The following is a 24,711-nucleotide window of genomic DNA, read 5'->3' on the forward strand; positions in this document are numbered from 1 at the left end:
CTAGACCTCAGAAGCCCCATTCTCATAATTTTAATAACGGCGATAGACAGAGAACAAGAAGAGAATGTCATTTATTCAAGCAGGATTGCCAGAGCAGCAAAACTCACGGTGCATTGGTCAAGCTGCCTCTGCAGGGCAGTGGTATCTCCTTGGGCAGCCTGCTCTTTCATTAGGAAGTCTTTCACGCCATTCGTCCACTTCTCGATGACTTCTGAATCAGCCTAAATCGAACACAATAACAGAGGGGGATATTATTCAAGTGACATTCAACCCCGCCACATCTCAAGCTCTGCTGGGACTAAAGAGAAAGGCGCCATCTCAAAACTCGATATCATCGTTTTCATTTATTTTGTTTCCTCTTTGAGGCCTCCCAACTTGGAAAATAAGTCCTTAGTTTATTCTCAAAGTAAAAGTTTCCAAAGATGACCGTTGAGTGATCATTCCACAAGTCTCAAGCCACTCCGGAATGAACTATTTCATTTAAACGCAAGCAATATTTAGGACTATGATTCAAATTACAGGAAAAATGCTATTCTAGTCATAATTAACTTAAAAAAAGAACTTTCGCTGTCAACTAACTTAGAGCAATGTTTTCTCGAAAGTCACTGGGGCTGGGAGTAAGCACTGAACCTCATGAAGGAAACCTAACACAGGACTCTTCATTCTTCCAGGGGATGCCTCCTTCTTTGAAAACAGAACTAGCCACTGCCTGGTCTATTTCAGTTGTTTTAACCACTCAAAGTCAGTAAGTACAAAGAGAAGGCAAATGTTTTCTAGAAAGGGTAGGCTTTAGAGAGGAGACTGCAGAGGAGTAGCTCTATAGAAGACACACGTAAACTTCAATACTAAAGTGGCAGCCATATTTCCCAAAGCCTCCTGCTCCATCACTGGTTAGTCTGCCTTGCTAATTTCCCCAGAGTTTCCCTAAGCTCCCTTCAGTTCTTTCTCAATCACTCCTAGAGACAGAGGTAAATGTGAACGGTCACGTCCGAAAGTAACCACCACGGGTCTCCTTAGTCCTGTGAAGGTTAAATATTCTTTCTTTCCTTATGTTTACTGGGCACAAACCATTCTGGTCCATGTGCTCTATAAACAACAAAAAAGTTATGTAATATTCCTTTAATATACCAAACAAAAACGACTATTATTATTCTTATGAAGCTGGAATGGATCGTAAAGACAGAGCTAGCCATAGAGGTGTGGCAAGTTACACCTATAAAAACCACCTAAACGGGGTTGCGGATTTAGCTCAGCGGTAGAGCGCTTGCCTAGCAAGCGCAAGGCCCTGGGTTCAGTCCCCAGCTCCAAAAAAAAAAAAAAAAGAAACACCTAAAACCATTCTGGAGTTTTCTTATTGTGAGGCTTCTTTTGGGTTAAACCTGTTTGTTTTGAAATACATCAGCCATAACATTAAGACTCACTGAAAACCCCAGTATTCATAGTAATTACCTCAAAATAACCTTCCCCTACCAAACATTGTTTAACAGATGGCTAGTATAACTATAGAACTTGATCAGTATAAATGCTAAATTGTGCTTTATTATGCTGACAATAGCAGTTTTAAAAACAGACCAACGACAAGCCAACAGAGTAATTAAAACTTTTAGCCTTTCCACTCTCCTAACCAAGCACCCTCCTCCCAACCTCTCTTCCTAGCTTTCCTCTACTTGGAAACAGGACAGAGAAACACAATTTTCTAGTGGGCATGTGTTTGGGGTCTGGTTCGTTGGTTGGTTGGTTCGATTGTCATAATGATGCCCATCGTTGATAATTAAATAAATGCTAATAAAAGTGGAAGTAGGGGCTGCAGAGATATCCCAGCAGATAAGAGAACTCACTGCTCTTACAGAGAAGCAGGGTTCTCTTCTCGGTACCCCCAAAGCAACTCACTCACATTGTCTTTAATTCCGGCTCCAGAAGATCCACTGCCCTCTTTTGGCCTCCATAGGTACTGTGTGTACATGGTTCAAGTACGAACTTAAAAGTACTCAGATAGGCACATAAGATTTGGTTGGTGGTTTAGTCCCTGGGAGCTCTGGGGAGGGGCGGGGGTGTCCGGTAAGAATTCTTAATGTGGAGGAAACATCAGAGAACAGAAACAGGTAAGAGATAAGAGCAGTGACACATTAGGAAAATGCTGACAGGAACCTGATAGAGCTGTCTCCTGAGAAGCTCTACCAGAGCATGACAAATACAGAGGCAGTGCTCACAGCCAACCATTGGACTGAGCATGGAGGTCCCAAAAGGAGGAGTTAGAGAAAGGACTGAAGGAGCAGAAGGGGTTTGCAACCCCATGGGAAAAACAATAATACCAACCAACCAGATCCCCCAGAGCTCCCAGGGACTAAACCACCAACCAAAGAGTACACATGGAGGGACCCATGGCTCCAGCTGCATATGTGACAGAGGATGGCCTTGTTGGACATCAATGGAAGGAAAAGCCCTTGGTCCTGGGAAGGCTTGAAGCCCCAGTGTAGGGGAATGCCAGGGTGGGGAGGTGGGAGAGAGTGGGTGGGTGGGGGAGCATCCTCATAGAAGGAGGGGGAAGGAGGATGGGATAGGGGTTTTCCAGAGGGGAAACCAGGAAATGGGATAACATCTGAAATGTAAATAAAGAAAATATTCAATGAAAGAAAAGAAAAAATTAAAAAGTGAAAAAATAAAATAAAATAAACCACTAAAAACAAAAACAGGCTTCATAAAGCCTGCCTTTGAAAAATTGCCTGTTTGCCCCGTTGCCTTGTTAATCTTGATTCTGAACTTCTAAAGAACGTAGTCTTTCTACGTTACTAGGAAATCCGCTGAAGCTAATTTTGAAAGAGGACAACAGTTTCACAGCTAAGAGTTTTCATTAACACACACAGGTGCCTCATACGCCAAGGGGGCTAAGAGTCGCAGTCAGCTCTGACTAAAATAGCTTTAACTCATCACTGCAAAGTGAGAGGAAGTTTTAGGGGCTCCGACACCTCTCCCTCACCTTCTCAGACACCTCAGACCCAGGTGAGGATACACAACCCCGGAACACCTGTTACTTCTTGTTCTTGGTTTCACGGAGGAAAAGAAAGAAGAATGTAGCAGACACACACAAGCCACACAGAAATGATCATTCTATCAGAGACACAGCCATAAAAAGGCATCCCTGTTTTCACTACAGAGAATCTGACACGTAACCCCTGTGCCCCATGATGGCGTGATGCCAAGCTCGGCAGCTAGCAATGTGGCTGTAGGACACTAATTCTGTTCTTGGCTCCTCAGTTTCTCACCTGTAAACCCAGAATAACAACAGCAACAACTGTGTTTAATTGTTCTGAAAATCACAGTGTTGGGACAGAGATCGCCACTGGGATGCACCCACGAAAGCATCTGCCTCATTATTAACAACACGGACCTCGTTAGAGCCGACGCTTCCAAATTCTAGAACTTAAGTCCTGTCAGAGACACTCAGGAGTGCCAGAGCGAGGATACGTTTGCTTAAAAATATTTTTTTTAAAAAAATGCTGTTAGCATTAACATTTGTTCAGTCCTATATAGCTGTTTTAAAGCACGTGGAAAATGGCCGTACTGAAAGAGTTCAATGGTGGTGGATCTGATGGGCGTAGTCAAAGAGCTCAGCAGAAGAAAAGTCAAGTAAGTGGGAGCCAGTCCAAACTTTAAAATGCCTTGCAGGAGCAGACTTAGGTGCCCCACCCTGTAGCCACCCTGTGTAGCAAGGGGTCACTAAATGAAGGGCAGCTGCCATCACTCTGCAGGAGAAGGACAAGCCTCTGCTCTGTCCTCCTCTTTCACACTCCCCAGAGGGTCTACTTTTCCCTAGAAAGGAAAATCAATCAGCTCATGTTCCTGTCAATACCCCAGGCCAGCTCATCTGAAGTCAATGTTAATGCATTGTGCAAGATTAAGACCACTGGAACGGTTTTGAAGCAAATTCAAAGCAAGCTTTAATGAAACACTGTCCAGGATGACGGACTCTGGTCAGGTGCATTTCCGGCTTCTGAGAAAACAGAATCGCATTTTGCCAAGACACTTTTTTTTTTTAAAGAATTATTTATTTATTTTATGTATGTGAGTACACTGTCGCTGTCTTCAGACACACCAGAAGAGGGCATCGCATCCCATTACAGATGGTTGTGAGCCACCATGTGGTTGCTGGGAACTGAACTCGGGACCTCTGGAAGAGCAGTCAGTGCTCTTAACCAGCCCTCGCCAAAACTTTTGCTCAACCTTTTTTTTTTTTCTCTCGGAGCTGGGGACCGAACCCAGGGCCTTGCGCTTGCTAGGCAAGCGCTCTACCACTGAGCTAAATCCCCAACCCCTCGCCAAAACTTTTAAAGCAAACTTATAAGGCTATATATTTCCCACCGGGTCCCAGCAGGGGTAAGCATACATCCTGATGTACTTGCGCCAGGGTCCCTCCTGCCTGCCTACGTGTGATCAAACAATCTGGTGCAGCAGGGTCGAACAAATTTGTTAAGGGAAGGAAGAGCATGTGCCTCGTTAACTTAAATAACCAAGAGCCTCCAGCATTTCAGGAATTATCTGTCCTTGGGCAAAGGGCTTCTGGCCTGGCGATTTTGTTTCATGGATCTCTTCGGCACAGTAATGAAAACGCACACGATAACTCTGGCTCTCACATTTCACATTCCTCGGCTGAGTCCCGAGAATGTGAAAGAGTTCACAAGAACAATATAGTCTCTCTAGCCATTTAAGAATCACACCGCTAAAGCACTCAGGAGTTTACGATCTACAGTGACAAGCAATGGCTTCTTTGCCTCTGTCCAACTTACTAACAAACACAAGAACACACACACAGGCGCGCACACACACACACACACACACACACACACACACACACACAGAGAGTTCTTTACGGAATTTCTCTTCTTAATAAGTTGTTGTAAAGTTCTAGGAGGAGCTCAGGAAGTAACTCAGTCAAGACTGTTATATACTTTCCTGGTAAGCATGGGGGACCCGAGACTATTCCACATAAAAGCAGGACATGTGACAAATGCTGACAAAAGGTAAGATTTCTGGGAAACAGGGAGATTCCTGGGGTTCACTGGCCAGTCAGAATAGCCCAACCTGGGACCCCCCCAGTGCCAGGGAGAGACCTTGTTTTAAAAAACAGTCCAAAGACAATCATCTGGCCTCTGGCCTCTGACCTCTACACATATTATCATAAGCACACATGCATTCTCTGTCTGTGTCTGTCTGTCTCTGTCTGTCTATCTCTCTCTCCTTCTGAGTGTGTTTCTCTGTGTCTCTGTCTGTCTCTGTCTCTCTCTCTCTCTGACACACACAACAATGCCAGGAAATTTCTAATAAAATGTCTGCAAAAAATTAATCTGTCCTAGTCTGAGACAGTAATCATTTCTCATTCTCATTTTTATTCATAAATATCCAACTGAAATAATTTGCTAATAATGTAGCTACTTAGAGGACCTTAAAATACCAAAGATTCTTCTTTGGAATGGTGAAAATTTTTAAAAACATTTCTTGAACAGGCACCAAACACCCTAGGGAAGGTTTCAGAGAAGAAATGTGGGGTCACGGAAACAGTCCCTTTTCACCTTACCCTGCCCCCTCTGGAGCTGGAGAGAGAAGCATTTTAAAGCTTGTAAACCTCTGCACAGGAGAGCCTGAGACTCTAGGGTACGCTGCAGCCCCCCACACTAGACTAAGGCCACATTCCTGGCATTTTTCCTTCCAGCTTCCCCATCAGCCAGAATGTATGTGGATGCTTAAGCTGTTAATTTCTGCCTCAAGACAGGGACAAAGCCAGCTTTGAAAATGGAGTTAGTGCAGGAATTTAAAGTAAAGAGCTTCCTATTTTGCTCAGTTTGGAGGCATTCTGGAGACTGTAGCAGACACTACCTGGGGTTTCAACAGATACCAAAAGCCTAACTGAAAAGAATGTCATAAAATGGTGTGCTGTCAGGAGAGGAATACAAAGAATAACACTGTCACCACATCAGCTCATCTAAAACCGTGTCCCTAAATCCAAGGTGTAGAATGGCCCGCTGTCTCCTGGAATGAGTAAAAATGATGGGGGGGGGATGGGGCAATATTTTAATTATTATATCAGGCTTTTATTCTTTAGAAAGGTTAAATTGGCCACATACTGATTTTTTTTCTTCCTTATCTTGACCCTGAAATACTTCCAAAAATAATTTCTAGACCTGTGTCTTCAATGGCAGAGTCCCCAGCCCGTCTTTTCAGCATTCTGGGGAAGAACACGTTGGTTCGGCGAGTGTCCCTGACTTTGAGCAACTTTAGGAAGGGAATGGAGCAGACAGTTGTGTGGTCCTAGAGGTTAAGTGGGTTTTAGACCTTTCTGTCTGAGCTCACTAGAGAAGGGGCAGGGCTTCTGACAGACCTACAGAGTGACTCACTCAGATCACAGCCATTCCTATCATCTTACTTGCTGGGCACCCCACAGAGGTCTCTCTTCAAAGAGCTCACACCCCGGGAGGGAAGGGAGTTCTAAGCTGGTAAAACTCCACAGGGTGTGTAGATTCCAAGCACCCACAACAACTACAAAAGGTGAGGAAGGTTCTGGCCCTCCTTTGGTGCTGAGCAAGACTGATTGATAACTGGTCACGATGTTTGTTCTTAAAGAATCGGCCTGGGGGTGGGGGTGGGGTTGTAGGCAGGGGTGGCATAAGAGTGGCTCAGTGGTTAAGGGTACCACCCGCTGCTCTCCCAGCAACCACATGGTGGCTCACAGACATCTGTAATGGGATTTGAGCACTTATATACAGTGAATAAAAAAATAAAGCTTAAAACAAAAAAAGTACTGTACACATTTAAAAAAAAAAATAAGCCAGGGGAACTCGATATACCAACAGGTATGTGTGTGACACGTTGAGAGGAAGGCAATATAGTTCAGGGTAGTCCTTCGGGACCCGTGATTCTCTCCCAGGCTGATGTCACTCACAGTGGAGACAATGGACAAGCTAGAAGAGGAAGGGGCAGGGACCGTGTGATTAAAGTGTGGACATTTCACTCTGATGAAGATAACCAGAGCGTCAAAGGGAAGATGAATTTCCAAGGAAACAGTTGGGCGTCAGGAGTTGAATTCGAGTGCTGGAACTGTTAGAAAGTGGAGGGCAGAGCCAAGAGGCAAAGCTAGGTTTAGTGTGCACTTGGGAACGCGCTGGTAATGTCCCAGGTATTCCCCCACTGTGGGATCTTCAGTAGGGCAAAGGAAGTAAGACAAAATATATCACAGTCCGATAATAACCAAAGATATTAATTACTACGAGGGGAGAGAGAGAAAGGAGCAGAGGAAAAGGAGCCTCATTGGATTTTATTTTGCCCTCATGATGCATAAGAGAATCCTATCACTAAAATCAATAAGGAAAAGAAAAAGCCTGTTCCATGCTTTTCAAATGTCTTGCTGCCTGGAAGGGAGGGGATGGGTTGCAAATGGACAGCACAGAACAGATTGTAAGCACACATTTATGCCTAGCTCTATGGGAGAGCGTAGCAGTCTAACCTTAGCCTGTAGGAAAGGAATTAGCTGCAAAGACAAAGGAAATGTCAACAAATGCCAAGAAAATAAGAAACAACTATGACCACAGACACAAACATAGGGACTCCTCTTACAAATATCACAGGGCTGGAGGGAGGAAGGTAAGATAGGCACACCACCAAAATTAATTCAGCTTCTAAAGGTGCTACTTGAAAGGCTTTATTCGGGGCAGTAGTATTTACAACCTATGCTCTGCACTCTATTGAAACGTCTGTATAAACTGATGATGCGACCACTCCATGGTACGGTGAAGGGAAGGTTTATATAGAGCAGAAAGTGTTTGAAGATAAGAGATTTGGGGATCATTTGTTCGTGAAGTGGGAGAAGTTGCTAAAATCTGTGAGACTGGATATCTAATGTGCCCTCTCTGGCCATTAACTGAGTAGGACTGGTGTCATTTGCAGCAAGACATAATGGAGCCTGAGTCTGAGAAGGGAGAGATGAGAAAAGGGGGGGAAAGGGTCAGGAACAGGAATTCTGCCAGAGGGGGGATTCCAATAATCTCTAGGAGGGAGGGGAGGGCATGTGCGGAGAAAGCAGGTGGAGGGAAGAAGCAGTTAAAGAGGCAGAATCTAGATCCAGAGTTGAATATGGTGGGAGGCAGAAGCCAGCAGAAGTAAATGAGTCCCATGGTAACAGAGTCAAATCAACAGTTTGCTTGGGAAAGGGGTCTGATTGTGCTCCTCCCAGATTTCAGCACCAGACATAAAAACTGACTGATGTTGTTTATGAAATCTGAGAGAGAGGGAACAGCCAGAGGCATCTGGAAGAGTCCAGAGCAGAGAGAGAGAGAGAGAGACAGAGAGACAGAGAGACAGAGACAGAGAGACAGAGAGACAGAGAGACAGAGAGAGACAGAGAGAGACAGAGAGAGACAGAGAGAGAGGCAGTTGACTAAACATGGCCAGCAGACTGGACATGGCCAGGAGAGAAGCAGGAGCACGAGGGGGTGAGGGTGGGGTGTCAACACAGGACAGGATGACAGAGAGGAAGACAGGCAGAATGGGCAAAAGAAAAAGCATAGGTGAAAAGGCCAGGTTTTAAAGAGAGTGTGGGGGATGGTAACCCCATAGGAAGACCAACAGTGTCAACTAACCTGGACCCCAGGAGTTCCCAAAGACTGAGCCACCAGCCAAGGAGCATACACAGGCCGGTCCTGGCCCGCAGCACAGATGAAGCAAAGGACTGTCTGGTCTGGCCTCAGTAGGAGAGGGTAGCCTAATCCTATAGAGACTTGATGCCCCAGGGAAGGGGGATACAGACACCCTCTTACACAGGAAGGGGAAGGAGGATGGGGCAAAGAACTCTGGGAAGGGAGATGGGGAACATTTGGGATGTAAACAATTTAGATAAATGGATGGATAGATAGATAGATAGATAGATAGATAGATAGATAGATAGATGATAGATAGATAGATAGATAGATAGATGATAGATAGATGATAGATAGATGATAGATAGATAGATAGATAGATAGATAGATAGATAGATAGATAGATAGATAGATAGATAGAAAGAATGAATGTATAGCAGGGGGAAGGGAAGCTTCTGAGCTAGAGGGGGTTTATGGTAAGAAAGGAAATGGAAAATGCTGGGATGTTAGCATGGACTCTGAAATGTGTAGCTGGCACTTGCGATGCTGAGGCAGCCTGTACTTTGGAGTGCTAATAGGCACCACAGATAGTCCTGTGTCCCTTTGGCCTTTTGGAATTTAAGGAAATGGAATTTCCTTTGGACCTAACAATGTCACTCATTAGGATCCTACCACAGTGTGTTCTATATTACAGAAAAAAAAAAAAAAAACAGAAAACCAGATTCCAATTAGTAGTATGTGTGGACTGTATGTACATCAAAATCCTGCAAAGGTTCACTGGGAATACAAGCCCACCAGGAGGACAGGAAATAGAATTGGGACTAAGAATTCTGTTGGCAATGAGTATTTCTCTATTATTCAATATCTGTACAATAGCAGTCCATGTATCACATATATGATTAAAAATGCATTTCAGGGGTTGGGGATTTAGCTCAGTGGTAGAGCGCTTGCCTAACAAGCGCAAAGCCCTGGGTTCGGTCCCCAGCTCCAAAAAAAAAGAAAAAGAAAAAAAATGCATTTCAAATATCAGCAATTTTTGATTTTTTACCAGGCTCAGCAGATACCCACACACCTTTAATCCCAGCACTTTGGAAGCAGAAGTAGGCGGACCTGTTTAATGTTAGAGACCAGCCTGATCTACATAGGAAGTTCATCTACATAATGAAGCCCCATCTCAAATAATAAACTAATTGACTTAATTAAATTAAGCAAACAATTCCACTACCTTATCCCTAAGAAACTCCATAAATTGGCAGTAACTCTGAAACCTGCTGGGCTCACTGCTTTAAAGAATGGAGATTAAAGACTAAAACCATCCATCAGGATATGGGGGTGCGGGGGGGGGGGGGGGCGGGAGTTATCCTGTGAATGTTTACCACATTTATCTTGTAACGTTATAAAGAAACTTCAAAGTTTTCCCACATGAATTCTGAGTAGTACGTTAACAAGCAACTCCTCTGAAACAAGGGAACAAGAGAGGCCTTTAGCATTAAAGTCACACGTGTGTTACAAGTATGAAGTTACACAATTAAAGAATAAATACAATTACTACCAGCAACCTTGCTGAAAAACATATATATATATATATATATATATATATATATATATATATATATATATCTTTAACACACAATCCCCCATCTGGCCACTAATAACTCCAATACTAGTCACAATGAAGTAAAGTCTAAAACTGGATTATGCTAAGCCCAGGACTCTCTTTTATATTTCAGAAGGATTTTCACTCTCTCGAAATTCCATATTCAAATACTGGCACACCACCCTTTTTAATTTTAAAATATCAACTCGTCACTGTCAAGAGTCAATGATTCTCAACTGAGGGACTGGCCAGATCGAATCACCTTTAGGCCTGTCTATGGGGAATGGCCTTGATCGTTAATTGGCTTAGATGTGACCTAGACATGTGGATGGCACCATTCTCTAGGCAGGTGATCTAGGACTGTATGAAAAAGACAGATAAGCATAGGTTCGAGAGCAAGCCAGCACGCAGCAAGTTCCTCCATGGTTTCCGCTTTAAGTTTCTACTTAGTGCCTTCCCTGACTCCCCATAGCAATGGGCTGTGATCAGGAAGTGTTTCCCGGAAGTCTCCCGGAGATGTTTTGGTCAGCATATTCTATCACAGCATCAGGAAAGCAACTGGTAGGCATACATTTAACCTGCCCTACAATAAACTCTTCAGGAGTCACTCATGAATTCCCCTAACTACATGATTTAAACTTGAAAATATAAAAGCAGTTCACACAGCATGGGTCAACCTTGAACTCTGAGATTGGGACTAAAAGGTTCTGCCTCTATGAAAGCCAACCCATGTGCCATAAAACAGCTAGCTGCATCCCTTGCTACCAAACCTCTGGTGTCCCCGCTCTACCACACCCCTAAGCCATGACAGTGACAACCAAAAATGTCTTTAGATTAACGTACATCTTACTGTGAAGGGGAAAAACAAAACAAAACAGTGCAATGCGTGACCATCATTAAACACTTTGCAATCACGGACAAGTATAATTCTCATGCATACCACTGTAATATGTATGTTCTGTGAGTATAGCAGAAGGTTGTAAAAGCTTCTCACTTGTAGTAGGAACACTTGACGTTGTGTGGCAGAGTATCTAATTAGCATAAGACCCTGAGGTAACCCCCCTTACTAGGGGTTTAAAAAGCAGCTATGCACCTGCACCCCTGGCACTTGAGGATACTGAAGGATCAGAAGTTCAAGGTCATTCTTTGCTATCTAGCATGGTTTAGGGCAGCCTAGGGCATGTGAGAGCCTGCCCCCGTGTCCCCCACTGGATCCTCTGCTTCCAACTAAGGTAACTTCTTCCACTCTAACTAGTCACCCCTGTACTCTGAACACTGGTTCACAGGCCATGTAGACCCCAGTGCTGAAATTCTCTTAACCGCTATTAAGCTGCATCCTTGCCAAGGTCTTGTACACCTCTACCAAGAAGCCTTCTCTACAAGGCACATTAAGCTATCTCTGATAAGCAACTTGTAAACCCCAACTTAAGCATAAAATAAGTGTGGAACCAAGAATAAGGCAAAGTCTTTAGAAAGCAGGTACTCCATCTTAAGCGATGATCATATGTGCCCTCAATCAAGCCTAAACTCCTACCGGCCTCTCGATTTACCTTAAAATCTCTGAGTCTGGGGATGATTTCCTCAAGCGAACGTAAATCTCTGGAAACCTTGGTCTTTACTTTATTCCATTTGCCTTGGGCATCATCAAATTCTTGTCTGTACGTTTTCCCCACATCAGGAAGCATATTTTTCTCCAAAGCCTTCGTTTCTTCTGAAAGTTTATGCAATGTAGGTTTTTGATTCTCAAGGGTTTCATCAAGGGCCTGCAAAAGTTTCAAAAGATTAAAACCATATATATATGTGGAGAAAAGAGTATCAAAATTGTAAAGAAAAAAAGGGCATAGTAAGTAAAGTCAAAGCTTTCTTTTCATAAGTTAAGTGGGGGTAGCAAATATATTTTGTATATCAAAACCCCCATAACAGCTCACACAGTGTAGGACAAGAGCCTAAGGTCAAGAGTTAGTCTTTTTTATCAAGTACTCTGTAGAGTAGAGCAGTACTTCTCGTTCTGATGGTCAAGACTCCTTTGGGGGTCTAACAACCCTTTCATGGGGGCTGCAGATATTATGCATATCAAAGGTTTACATTATGATTCATACCAGTAGCAAAATTGGAGTCAAGAGGTAACATTGAAAATAATTTTATGGTTAGGGGTCACCACAACATGAGGAACTGTATTAAACGGCCACAGCATTGGGAGGGTTGAAAACCACTGGTATAGAGCCTTTAGGCCACTGGAATAAAGAAGCAGGAGAGTGATTTAGTCAAAATAATTTATGTGGCTCCCAGCACTCGGAGGGCAGAGGCAGGGGGACTGCTGTCAGTTCTAAGCCAGCCTGCACTACAGTAAAACTCTGTCTCGAAAGAAAGAAAGAAAGAAAGAAAGAAAGAAAGAAAGAAAGAAAGAAAGAAAGAAAGAAAGAAAGAAAGAGGGGGGAGGGAGGAAGGGAGGGGAGGGAGGGAGGAAGGGAAGGGAGGGAGGGAGGGAGGGAGGAAGGGAGGGAAGGGAGGGAAGGGAGGGAGGGAGGGAAGGAGGGAAGGAATGGAGGGAGAAGTGGCTCATCGTTAAGAGCCCTGACTATTCTTCCAGAGGTCCTGAGTTCAATTCCCAGCAACCACATGGTGGCTCACAACCATCTGTAATGAGATCTGATGCCCTCTTCTGGCGAGTCTGAAAACAGCTACAGTGTACTTGTAAATATAATAAATAGACTTTAAAAAAAAAAGAAATTAGTTCACTTAATACACCTCATGCCATTTTGGGAGATATATCTGGTAAATTAGGAACAGGTTTAGAATGTTATGTGAATGATAAAAAAAAAAAAAAAGACATTTTTCCTGGTACCACTTAATAATGTATCTTCGTAGGCCTGGCTCAACAGAGGAAGATGGCAACCGCACAAGGCTAAAGACAGAGTGAACTCCAACCCTGGAATTCATAGTGGAGGAGAAAACAAAGTTCCCAAAGTCATCCTCGGGACAGCACACACCCACCTCCACAATAATGCCAATAATGAACAATAATAAACAAAACAACAAAATAAATTCTATTTAATCTGTTATTTTTGAAGCAACGTTTTAACAATCTTTAAAGAAATTAAAAAATGACCTTTTTTTTTTTAAATCACTGAAAAGAACACTTCAAATACATTAACACCAACTCTCAGAAAGGGTCTGCGCTCCCAGAGACAGCTTACCTTTTTCTCCTGCAGGGCCTGCTCCACCGCTGAGGGATCGTTCAGGGCACTCAGAGAGGCCTGGGCTGCTTTTTCTGACTCGCTTAGCATTTTTTTCAGAGTGTTCAGTGTGTCCAAATACGCAGGTTCAGGCTGGCTCTTCAGCTCTGACAATTGAAACATGCTTACTGAGGGAAAACAACACTAGGACCCTACCACTGTTATCGTCTGCACCATTAATCTTCTGTATATAATAAGCAGACTCCAACAGATAATAAATTAGACCCCTGATTACAAATGAAAAGGCTCTCTATCGGCTAACAAGGTCGGCCATCTCTCTGGCATTTCAAACAGACAGACCGAGGCTTCATTCCCCCGGAGGCTGGTGTTCGAAATATTAACTCGCTAGCATTTTTCTTCACTTGATCATGATGAAAATGTCTCCATGAAACTTGAAGGACAACGTTCCTTCTGTCTCACACACCCTCTCCTTCCCCAAAAAAGCTACAACAAAGAATAAAAGGACGCAAAGACCCCTCCACTAGCCTTCCTGAAATCCCACGAGTGTACACAAACTGTATGGGAACCCTAAGACCCTGAGAAACAGGGGTGATTGGAAACCGCCAGCTACCACAGCGGATCCCTCTGTGCCTCTGGAAAAATCTCAAACAATCAGCATTTGTACAGAAGAGGAAGTGAGTTGAATGAGAAGCACCAAGAGGTGAAAGTAATTAGCAGCGTAAGTTCAACCGCCTCCTCCTGGTCCTTGTCAAAACGAAAAGCTTTGCTTGCACGGGTCAGCCCAGCCGGGAGATGCATCTGTAGGTTGAAGTCATGGCGCTACATGATTGGACAGCAGGAGAGAGGAGGAAGGGGAGAGATCAAGATGGAGTCTACGGAGGAAGATGGTTCAGATTTAGATGGATTTTATCTTGTCTTTATCAACTGGCAGTGGATTTATTGTATGGATGAATTGTGGCTTGAGAATTTAACATGTAAATCTAATTGCTAAATTATAAGTTTCTGGAACTTCGATTTTTACCCGGCTAAAGAGAACAGCGTGTGAAAGAAATGGCTGAGGGGCAGTTGGAACATGCGGATCTGGTTCTGTTGCCTGTGCAGAATGAGAACGCGCTGGGTCCACGGAATGAGGTGCGTGCGTGCGTGCGTGCGTGCGTGCGCGCGCGGTATGTGTGCGTGCGTGCATGCGTGCGTGTGTGCGCGCGCGCGCGTGTGTTTGCGTGTTTGCGCGCGCGCGTAGGTGCGTCTGTGTGCGCGTGCGTGGGTGCGCGCGCGTGTGGGCGCGCGTGTGTGGGCGCGGGCATGTATATGCGTGTGTGTGCCCGTGAGCGCGCGAGTGTGTGTGCACGTGCGTATGCGTGTGCGCGCGCCAGAGGTGGTAACTATCCCCAAGGGGACCAGGCGCGGAGAGGGCGGCTGAAAGGGAGACAGCCAGGAGAGGGCGTCTTGCGGACCACATGGCAAAGTAGCAGCCAGAGTAAGCCGATTCGGCTCGCAGGAACTGGTAGCAAACAATCCTCTTTCATTTTTACCCCAACAGGCATTTTCTCTGGTTTTTACGTCACACTGTAAGTTAACAGGTTTCTGTGAGCAAAATGCATGAAGCCCAAATGCACAGTCAAAAGAAAAGTAATGTGATGCCTTTGTCTAACACGCACACCTTCCTAACGCCTATGCATAATGTGCAGGAGTTACCAGTGCTGGAGGTCACAGTCACCGCACCGAGTGCACACGGCACCGATTACACGCGGCACGGAGTGCGCACGGCACATAACAACTTAGTGCAGCAGCTGAAGAGAAGGCACACACAAGCGTTCCAAATCCGGCTACCCCAGCCAGCTTCATTCCAACTTCTGCCATTCCAACTTGTTCAACTTTGTTCAAATTCCGGGAGAGCAAAAGGGTTTCTTTTCAAGGATGGAGTGGGGCTACTGAAACCTTAACCACTGGGAGCAAGCAGAAACCGGTGATGTTTTTGTTTGATCCGAGCAAAGTTGCTTCTCCCATAAAATTCTCCATATGGGAGGGAATGCAAACCACGTGCCTGGCAAGCATGAAGCACTGGGGTTCAACCCATCGCCACAAAAGGAAAACAAGAATCTTCCAGAAGTCATTACATCCTACTTACACAATTTTAGAGCATGTCAAGTTGACTTGGTTTTTTTTGGAGGGGAGGGGGGTTTGGGGAGGGGGGTATGGGGAGGGGGGTCTTGAAAATACAGTCACTTCACTCCTTGTTGTTCACACAGGGTTTCTCTGTGTAGCCCTGGCTCGCCTACAACTCACTCTTTAGGCCAGCCCGACCTCCACCTCAGATTGCCTATCCCTCTGCCTCCGCTCCTGCCCCTGCCTCGCAAGTGCTGGAATTAAAGACGTGTGCTACCACCACCTGGCCAAGTCTGAATATATTATAAGATGTCAAGCCACAAAGCCACAGGGGTACAGAGGAAGACAGCTTGAAGCCGGGATGAAACTCAGATGGGAGTAATTTTTGGATTAAGGCAAATCGAGAGGAGAGAGGGATGGAGAGACAGAGACAGAAACAAGAGTCGGAGACAGGCAGAGAGAAGTGGCTGCAGCAGAGAGCCCATATTTACCATTTTCTAGCTGTTGTTGGTATTCCTCTAAAGCCTTCTGCACAGCCTGGTAGTGACGTCGAAGGTCATCAAAACCCTGCTGGACAAAACCTGGGACAGAGGGCTGAGACCTCAGGGCTGAACAGCTTGCACACAGTATCTCAATTCTGGGGTGAAGGCCAAGGAGGTCTGTCAGTTCCCTCTGAGGAAGAGAAAACACAGTCACTTCACTCCTTGAAGATGAGTGCCCCCATGAAGAGCTCTGAAGAAAATGCACACAATGCCCATGACACAAGATCCACGTTCACCGACTCTCCACTTTCTCCTCAGACTATAGGACCTTTGCCTTCACGAGATACAGCTTCTTGGGCTACAGACACGGCTCAGTGGGGCAGAGCCCTCGCTGTGCAAAAATGGATGCCAGCACCCATGTAAAAATGTGGGTATTGCCACACCCTGATGTTATGGGAGGGCAGAGACAGGAGGATATCTGGAACTTATTAGACATCAGGCTCCAGGTTCAGCGAGAGGCCATGTCTCAAAGGAACAGAGTAGAGTGTGAAGGGTAATGTCCTCTTCTGACCTCTTACGGCATCTATGAGATTGACCTCTTCTGGCATCCATGAGTAGACACACACACACACACACACACACACACACACACACATCATTCATCACACACAGGATGACATCTCCTATTTATACATGAGACTCAGCCCACAAAGGCTCTATAGTCCTATAGTCCAACCATTTCTCATCCTACCTGGCAGGAATCCTTTAAGCTTGGCAAAGACCGCTGGGGTGATTCAGAAAAGGATGCATCCCTCAGCCACTCTTCCTTCGCCCTGATGGTCTTTTCGAGAGCATCAAGCTGCCTAAAATAAGCATTTATATCCTCCTGCAGCTGGATCTTCCTTCCCAGATCTTCCAGCTGCTGAGAGATCATCTTCCACTCCAACAAAACCCTTTCCAGAACGTCGTTTATTTCTTCAGCCAAAAGGCCTTCTACAGAAACAAAAAGGTCTAAGTGCATCAAAGCAGACACTTCACATAGCAATACCAAAATTGTTTAGAGTTGGCCGTAGACATCTACCATAGCAGAAGATGAGGCAATGTCACATGCAACGGTCATACCCTTAGGTCCCTTCTAACGCAACTAAAAATCATCATGATGTGCTTGCTAATAACTGGGTATGCTTTAACCCCTTGACCTAAGGGGAATCGGGAACACTAACAATTCAGGGATGAGGTGGCCATCTCACAAGATACATCTACAAAGCACCAGCCAGTTCCTCTTCTGTACGCCATGTTTCCACCCTTGACACGGTAACACTCTGCTGGTTTATAATCTGGTGCAGGCAAATCAACTCAGATGCCTGAATTTGTGCAGAGTGTTGACGTCAGAGAACACGCCTTCTGCCATAGGAAATCGAAGCAAGCGGCTAGCAAAACTCAGAGCTGGCTCGAGTCTAGGGTGACAAAAGGTGCAAGAGTCCCCTTGCCTGCAAGCAAATGGGTACATGTAGGAACAGTAAGCCAGGTGCCAGGCTCACGAAGCATCGAGAAGCTTATAAAGTACTCTGAACAAAATAAGTAAATACAAACAATGCCAAAATAATCATGGCAGTAGCTATTATATATACACCTCAGAAATGCCATTAGATTATGTTCATCTTATAAGCTCTTATATTTATTTACTTATCCTGCATTGGGGGCTGCCATATGCCACGGTCTGCACGTGGAGGTCAGAGGGCAAACCGCTAAAATTGGTTCTCTCTTTCCACCATGCGGATCCCAGGGAAGGATCTAAGTCATTAGGTCTGGTGGCAAAAACCGTTACCCACTGGGCCATCTCTCCAGCCACTAAGAATCTTACATTACCCCCCCCCCCAGATTTTAGAAAGGTACGCAATGCTTTTAGAAATGATGAAAAAAATATCTATAACAACACGTCTTTCCACATTCTTCTCAGTGCTATAAAATATCATTAAATCATTTTTTAAATGAGTGTGAGGAGGTACAGGGAAGTGGAAACCTATTGAGGTCTGGTCTGTTGCTACGGACTGCGTTGCTAAATTCTGTACCAGAAGGTCTAGGCCTATCGGTGAATTACCAGCTTTTGTGTACAAACCTTGTTCCTTAATTTAAAACTATTGGTTAAATAAAAATGGCTACAGCCACTTACTGGAGAGATCAAAGGTAGGCAGGTTTTTAAGTTACCTGGTTGAGCACGGGAAAACTGAAAGAACGAGGGGGAGACAGGACAAGGGGCCATGAGGGGAGGTGGACCACGAGACCATGCCCAGGAGAAACAGCAAGTATCTGGGGTACACTGCTGGGGAGGTAGCCAGGCCAGCAATCAGAAAAGCAGATTAGGGGTTGCCTCCCACCTCGGCAATTGTCAAAGCCAAATAAAATCACCATAGTCTGAGTCTCACTCATTTGTAAGCTTAGATTGTACTACGGCAACCGAATCTATGAGGCAGACATTCGTGCTGAAAGGAGAGACTCGATTCCTTCGGGATGCAAGTAGGAGTGCAGCTGAAAGGGGCCATCTCTGTTGACATATATGATCAAGATCCACAGGAGCGGGGACTCAGCTTGAAAGGAAAATGTCATGGAGAGCAAGAACCCACCCATTTCACCAACAGTACAAATTCAGAAGGTTTTGTGTCGCACTACATCCCCCCTAGGAATCAGAGAGACAAGCATGCAGGCTGTGATTGAGAGGCACCACCCACATCAGCTGTTGAAGTGAGCAACCACCCCCCCCCCAGCAAAATGCTAAGAGGTCATTAAACCTTAGCAAGGCACCACAGTCTGTGTGCAAGGCATTCACACCACAGTCTGTGTGCCAGCATCACTGTTCACAGAGTCATGGACAAGAAAAAAAGCACAGTTTTCCTTAACAACTATGTGAACCACGGGCATGCAGATGGTGCTTTGGCATGGCCAAATACCTGCTGGCAAATACTTAGACACATAAAATAAATCATAAAGAAAAATGTATTCCAAAGGCAATAATTGCAATACACACACACACACACACACACACACACACACACACACACACACACACAAAGTTAGATTTAAAACTACCAGATTAAAGATTTGGTTGGTCTAACTAACCTGCCACATTGTGCCTTGGTTGTTTATAGCTTTGATCAAGGGCAGAAACAGATACAGAACACTTACAAAGGCAGGCGAGTGGGTTCCACCCCTCCCTGGGCAGGAGTGGAATGCTACGTGAAGAGCCATTAACTACCATTAAAAACTGACATGAGTGTTAGTAAGCTCTATTGTAAGCATTCCTTGTGTTGTCCATTTTTCCCCAATACATAAAAAGGTGAGAGAAGGGGTGACCTAACTCCCAACATGATGTTCCTGGAGTCTCCTTACTGCTGTAAGCAAGAGGCCTGTCAGTAAAATAGCCAAGAAGGCTGCCCTTAAGCTGGCCTCAACCACTTGGAATGGCCCCACAGGTGCCTTAGGGGAAGCACATGACAGTCAAGGCTACAGCACAGACCCAGCTCCTAAGTGCAGCACCGACCAGAGCGTTTGAACACTAGCAAATACTGGATGACACCACACCCATTTCCACCCACATCAGAGCAGGAGTGCTTGCCTCGGTGGTCTCCAGGCATTAAGGTGATTGCTGCACACAGGACAAGTTACATTTGTAACTAATAAACAGAAACTTTATTTTTGAGGTTTGCTGCAATTGATACAATCACCCTTTCTCTGGCTACCTGAGACGACTGTTCGGCTCACTTGGTGAACTGGCTGGAAAATACACTCTTATACCCTCCCTGGATTGGAACGTTAGATCCAGAAAAGGCTTTTCTGGTGTGGTCTTTTCTGGCCTACTGTCAGTTGGATGAGCTGTGGAAGTGCTAGAAAGACAGAAGCAACAGAGACCGCAGCAGTGTCAGCCAGAGGGCAAAGCAGGCTGCCCTGAACCAGACCAGCAGTGGGGGAGCCGTGGTGGGGACCGGCTACTGGACAGCTTTAGAAAAGACCGCTTGTGTGTGTGTGTGAAGCCTTGGATGCTCTCTCTAGTATGTATGGGAGAAGTTGGAGGGAAAGGGGGAACTGGGTTTAGAAAGAGAGAAGAGGAAACACAGAACTGAGCAGTCCTGGTGGGCTAAACCTCAAAAGAGGCAGAGACGTGAGCTGCTGGACATCAGAAGACAAGACAGGCCTGAGTAATTTGCAAACCAAGTGGCAAAAGGGACAGAGGAGCCACAGCTGCGAAATGGCAGAGCCTCTACCGATGGTGGTGAAAAGGCAGAAGCAACTAGATCCTGGGCAGCAGCAATGGGGAGACAGACAGACGGACAGACAGACAGAGAGAGTGATCACCTCCGTCCCCAGAATAGACCCAGAAAGCTGCCAAGCATTTAGAGCCAAGAGTCTTGCCACCACAGACACAGAAGCTATAATACTGGCCATTGCCCACAAGGTTGAAGAATTCCTATAGCTATGTCCACTGACAAGGGACAAAGCCAGCCACTTTCTAGGGATGAAGAGTCCCCACTTCCTAGGCCTGTGCAATAACTCTGATGCTTATAGAGGAGTCCCGCTGTGGGAAGCCAGCACAAGAGCTGTTACACCAGAGGGCACTGCCTGAGGTTGCTCCAGCCTGCTGAGGCCACGCACTGCTGTGAACAGATGCAGTGGCTCCCTTCCCTTGCCTCTCCATGGCTTCTGTGCAGGTGGGGCTAAGACGCCCAGCCATCTGACTGGAAGCATGAGTATTTTTAGAATAAGGAGCAGGTGCACAGGAAATGTGCTTCTTGGTGTCCTCCCTCTAGAGTTCTCAAGAAGGGAGATTCTGCGGTCAGCCTGGCCAGTCCTACTTGCTCCTGCCTATGCGCACCAGCTGGCGTGTGCCCGCTACAGTTTCTGCCCTTCTACCATAGCCTAATGCAGCATGTGAACCTCACTACCCAGCCTTTGGTGTCCTCAGTCCACCACCTCTTTTCTTAAGGGGGAAGGGAGAAAGGTCCAATTCCACCAAAGAAATAACTGTATGCCAAAGTTAACAGCCACAGCAAAACCAATACTAATTTTAGGTTTCTCTGTATCTATGCAAGGATTTAGTGAAGGGCAAGGGTCTTTGCTGCTTGCAAATTTTTCAGGTACCAAGTAATATCAAATTTAAATAGAAAAATGTTTTGAGTGTATTAATGTGATTCTCTGAAAATAACCAAAAATCAAACATTAGTAAGTGTCCTAGTTAGCTTTAATTGTCTATCTGACATCCTCAACTAAGGAACTGTGTATATCACACTGGCCAATGAGCATTGTCTTAATTGTTAAAAGATGTAAAACGGTCCAGCCCACTGTGGGCAACACCATTCCTTAGGCAGGTGGCCCTATGCTGTGAGGACTAGGCAGCTAGCAAGCAGTATCCTTCCATGGTTTCTGCTTTCAGATGTCTGAGTCCCCACCCTGGCTTCTCTCGATGATGAACTGGGATCTGTAATCCGAAACAAACTGGTTCTTCCCCTGAGCTGCTCTGGGTCATGATGACTGTCACAGCAACATAATAAAACTAAAATAATAAGTTTACCTTAAGGCGACTTCATATCTAAGACATTGCCAGCATAAAAATTTTCCTCAGTGCCCTCATGTATAAGAAAAATTCAGAGTACGTAACCCCAAAGGTGAGGTTTTACAATCTTGAGGTCTGTTGGATTTTAATTGCTCTGCTGAGGTTTTCAAGGTTTCTGGTTTTCTAACCCCCATGTGGGAGCAGAACGACTTTGATTTTATCTGTTTTTAATAAAAAGCTTCAATATAAGATTTCAGTTTTTAAAAGACTCTGCTCCCTCAAAAAACTGACAACCAGACTTTTTTCTAGCTTTGTCTATTAAATGTTTTATGTGTTAAACTGCAAATATTAAGTGTGACCTTCTCAAATAATCTCAGGGAGGGAGAAAAAGCCCTGCAGAGCCTCACCTTTTCCCATTTGCTCCTGAAGGATTTGTCCGGTTTGATTCAGTTCATCCAGCTGGGGGATCTTTTCCTTTTGTTCTTTTTCTAATCCCTGGAAATAAAGACCAAATATAAAACACTGAAAGCTTTCCCCTCTCAGTGTAATGCTGATGTTATTTTAAAATCTCATATTTAGGGAACTCTTCATGTTTCTTTAGGCATTTCAAAGTTTATCTACAAAGTACTATAATGAAAAAAAACTACACAATAGCCGGCCACTCTCTATTGCTCTGAGAATTACTAAGTCCGAAAAAGAAAATTCCAAAACTGACCACAGTGACTATAAACTTTAGATTCTTTTAGAAGGAGAGATTATGTAATTATGATTTCATCATCAAGGGGAAATCATTAAATTTAGCATTTTGGGTCTAATCTTAGATATCTATTCGAGAAGATAGTTTAGTTCATATCATAAGAATAAAGATTTGGGTCTCCTGTGGCAGAGGAAAAGGACCAATGTGAGTTTCAGGCCAACCTGCTCTAACGGAGCAAGTTATAGGCTAGCCCAGGCTATGTAGTGAGACCCTAAGTCAAACAAAACAAAAATGGTACTGGGGTAGAAGAAGAATGAAACAAAATAACGGTTTGGGTCAAAGGAACTCAACATGGCTAAGATAGAGCTCACCAGGGAGAAGCCAGGGACAGGAATGATTTTGAGCCTCAGTATTATCTGCTGGCATCATTGTTGGTCCAGCCTCTACACCTCTCACCCAAGCATGAACACAGCACATTCCACATGCAATCTTAAAATAACGACAGCATGCTTTGGAACCCAAGCAAAAACAGTTTCGGTTTGGGAAGTGGGCCTTTATCACAACACAGTGGCCCTCAGCATCTAAACTCTGAAACTGCTCAAGTGCTTTATGTAAAACACCATGCTGTTTGCATGGAGCCTAGGTCTACGCTCTTGTAAGTCCGAGTCCCCTCTGGTTTGCTTTAAATACCCAACAAGAAGTAATGTACACTAATTGGACAGTATGTTGTGCTCGACTGAGGAAAATGGCAGGGGTATGCACGTGCTTAGCTCAGACACAATCATCCTAGGACTCAACACAGGGTACATGAGCAAGCCAGGAGGTGGTAATTCTCTAAGGAGATAGCCAGGGCAAGGTGCCTGTGCACACTTCAGTCATACAGATTCTCTGTGATGTTTGGGGTGCAGTAAATTCAAGCTTTGCTTTCAACAACAACCTAGAAACTCTTTTCCCAATGCGGTTGAGCGATTCCATGGATCCAGTGACCAACTGTGCCTTTTGTTTTTAAGATGTCTTGTTTAAAGAAAATATCTTGAGGAAATTTTAATACACCAAATGCCTTCTTGTATACAAAGGCAGAATTATCTCTGGAACAGTACAAAGTCCTAAATTACTGTGTACCAGACTGTGTAAATTTAAATCTACATAAAAGGCAGCAATGATGACTGCATGTACAACACAACGACTAAGGAGGGAAAAGGGGGAAAAAGTTTAAATTTCTCCTACGTATGGTGATCTGATGTTTACTGGGACGATCCAAAAGCCATCTGTGGCTATGTGTATTTCACAGAAGCTTCTGGACCCTGGTACATCTCTGTGCCAATGGTAAAATTTAGCCTGATGAATTATTTTACTTCTTGGCCTATTAATTGTCTATTTTACCTTCCATTTCTTTCTCACTCCCGAGGTCTCCTGCGACTTCTTATACTCGTTCATCTCTGTGTTCTGGAGGGCAGCCTTTGATCTCAAAATCCAGCTCTGCAGTTCTGCACTTGTGGCATCAAACCTGGTCAAGATGGAGACATTTCCCTCGGTCGTCAGTCAGCTTCCACTGTTGCCTTGGCCCAATAAAGAGCAACCTGAACGCCCACCAGGCGCGGGTGTTCAAACGCTGCCCCCGAATAGAGAAACCACCCATAACACTTTTACAATTAAGACTGAAAACACTATGGGGTTAATAATATAATTAAATGAACTGGTTTGTTTTTATTTTACTTAATTAGGAAGCATTTGTGGTTTTATAAGCTACTGTAGACAACGGAAGACAGATTTAGTTAGACGATGACAGAAAAAGGACAAGTATAAACATTTATAAAATTGTCCTATGGGGCTCAACACATCATTAACTGGAGCTATCTCAGCCTCGCAGGAGCTTCAAGTCACCAGGAAGCAATTGAAAGGGACAGGTAATAAGAAAAGTATTTGCTAGGTATTAACTCCAGGACTTCTGAGGATCTACTCGTAATCCATCCACGGAGAGAATGGTCTCCGGGCATACTCGTGGCTGTGCTTTCCAGCTTTGCTTGCAATGGGAAAAGCAAAGGAAATGGAGACCATAGTTTGCAAGCTACAGATAGGTGTGTCTGGTACAGTGAGTACAGTGAGGGAAGGCTCGTCATTAAACGATGTGGCCTAAAGTCACAGGGATCAGTAACCGGAAGGCCCTGGATGATAGACGATGGCCTTAGAGTGCAATCATCAGTTCAAGCACAGAACTCATAAGTCTGTTCATAGTGTCCTAGTCACTGTAGGCCCAGAACCAAAGGCTGTAAAGAAAAGGCAGCCATAGAGAGAAAGCAAGAGGGACTCAGGGGTGGTAGTGGGGAGAAGAGTGGGCAGGTTGGACAGGCGATCCTAAGGCAGGTGAAAGTCACAGACTTCTGGAAGGTCACCAGAGACCATGCCCTTAGCTAAGCCTTCCACGTCCATTGCTGACACAAAGAACCCTCACGACTCCCTCTG

The 24,711-nt window shown here is 44.8% G+C and overlaps 1 protein-coding gene across 13 annotated transcripts in view; it reads right to left on the reverse strand.

Moving 5' to 3' along the window:
* Positions 1 to 24,711, reverse strand: part of Utrn (utrophin) — a 502,827-nt gene that overhangs the window by 322,067 nt on the left and 156,049 nt on the right. For all 13 annotated transcript variants that reach the window (XM_087636075.1, XM_087636021.1, XM_087636135.1 and 10 more), the window contains 7 exon segments: positions 23,632 to 23,755; positions 21,959 to 22,046; positions 16,758 to 16,999; positions 16,016 to 16,196; positions 13,419 to 13,564; positions 11,772 to 11,984; positions 108 to 221 (listed from right to left, as the gene is read on the reverse strand). In XM_087636075.1, the coding sequence (XP_087492201.1) occupies positions 108 to 221; positions 11,772 to 11,984; positions 13,419 to 13,564; positions 16,016 to 16,196; positions 16,758 to 16,999; positions 21,959 to 22,046; positions 23,632 to 23,755 (1,108 nt within the window).

The sequence above is a fragment of the Rattus norvegicus genome, chromosome 1 (genome assembly GCF_021556685.1).
Source record: "Rattus norvegicus strain SHRSP/BbbUtx chromosome 1, alternate assembly SHRSP_T2T, whole genome shotgun sequence".
In the NCBI taxonomy this organism is placed as follows: domain Eukaryota; kingdom Metazoa; phylum Chordata; class Mammalia; order Rodentia; family Muridae; genus Rattus; species Rattus norvegicus.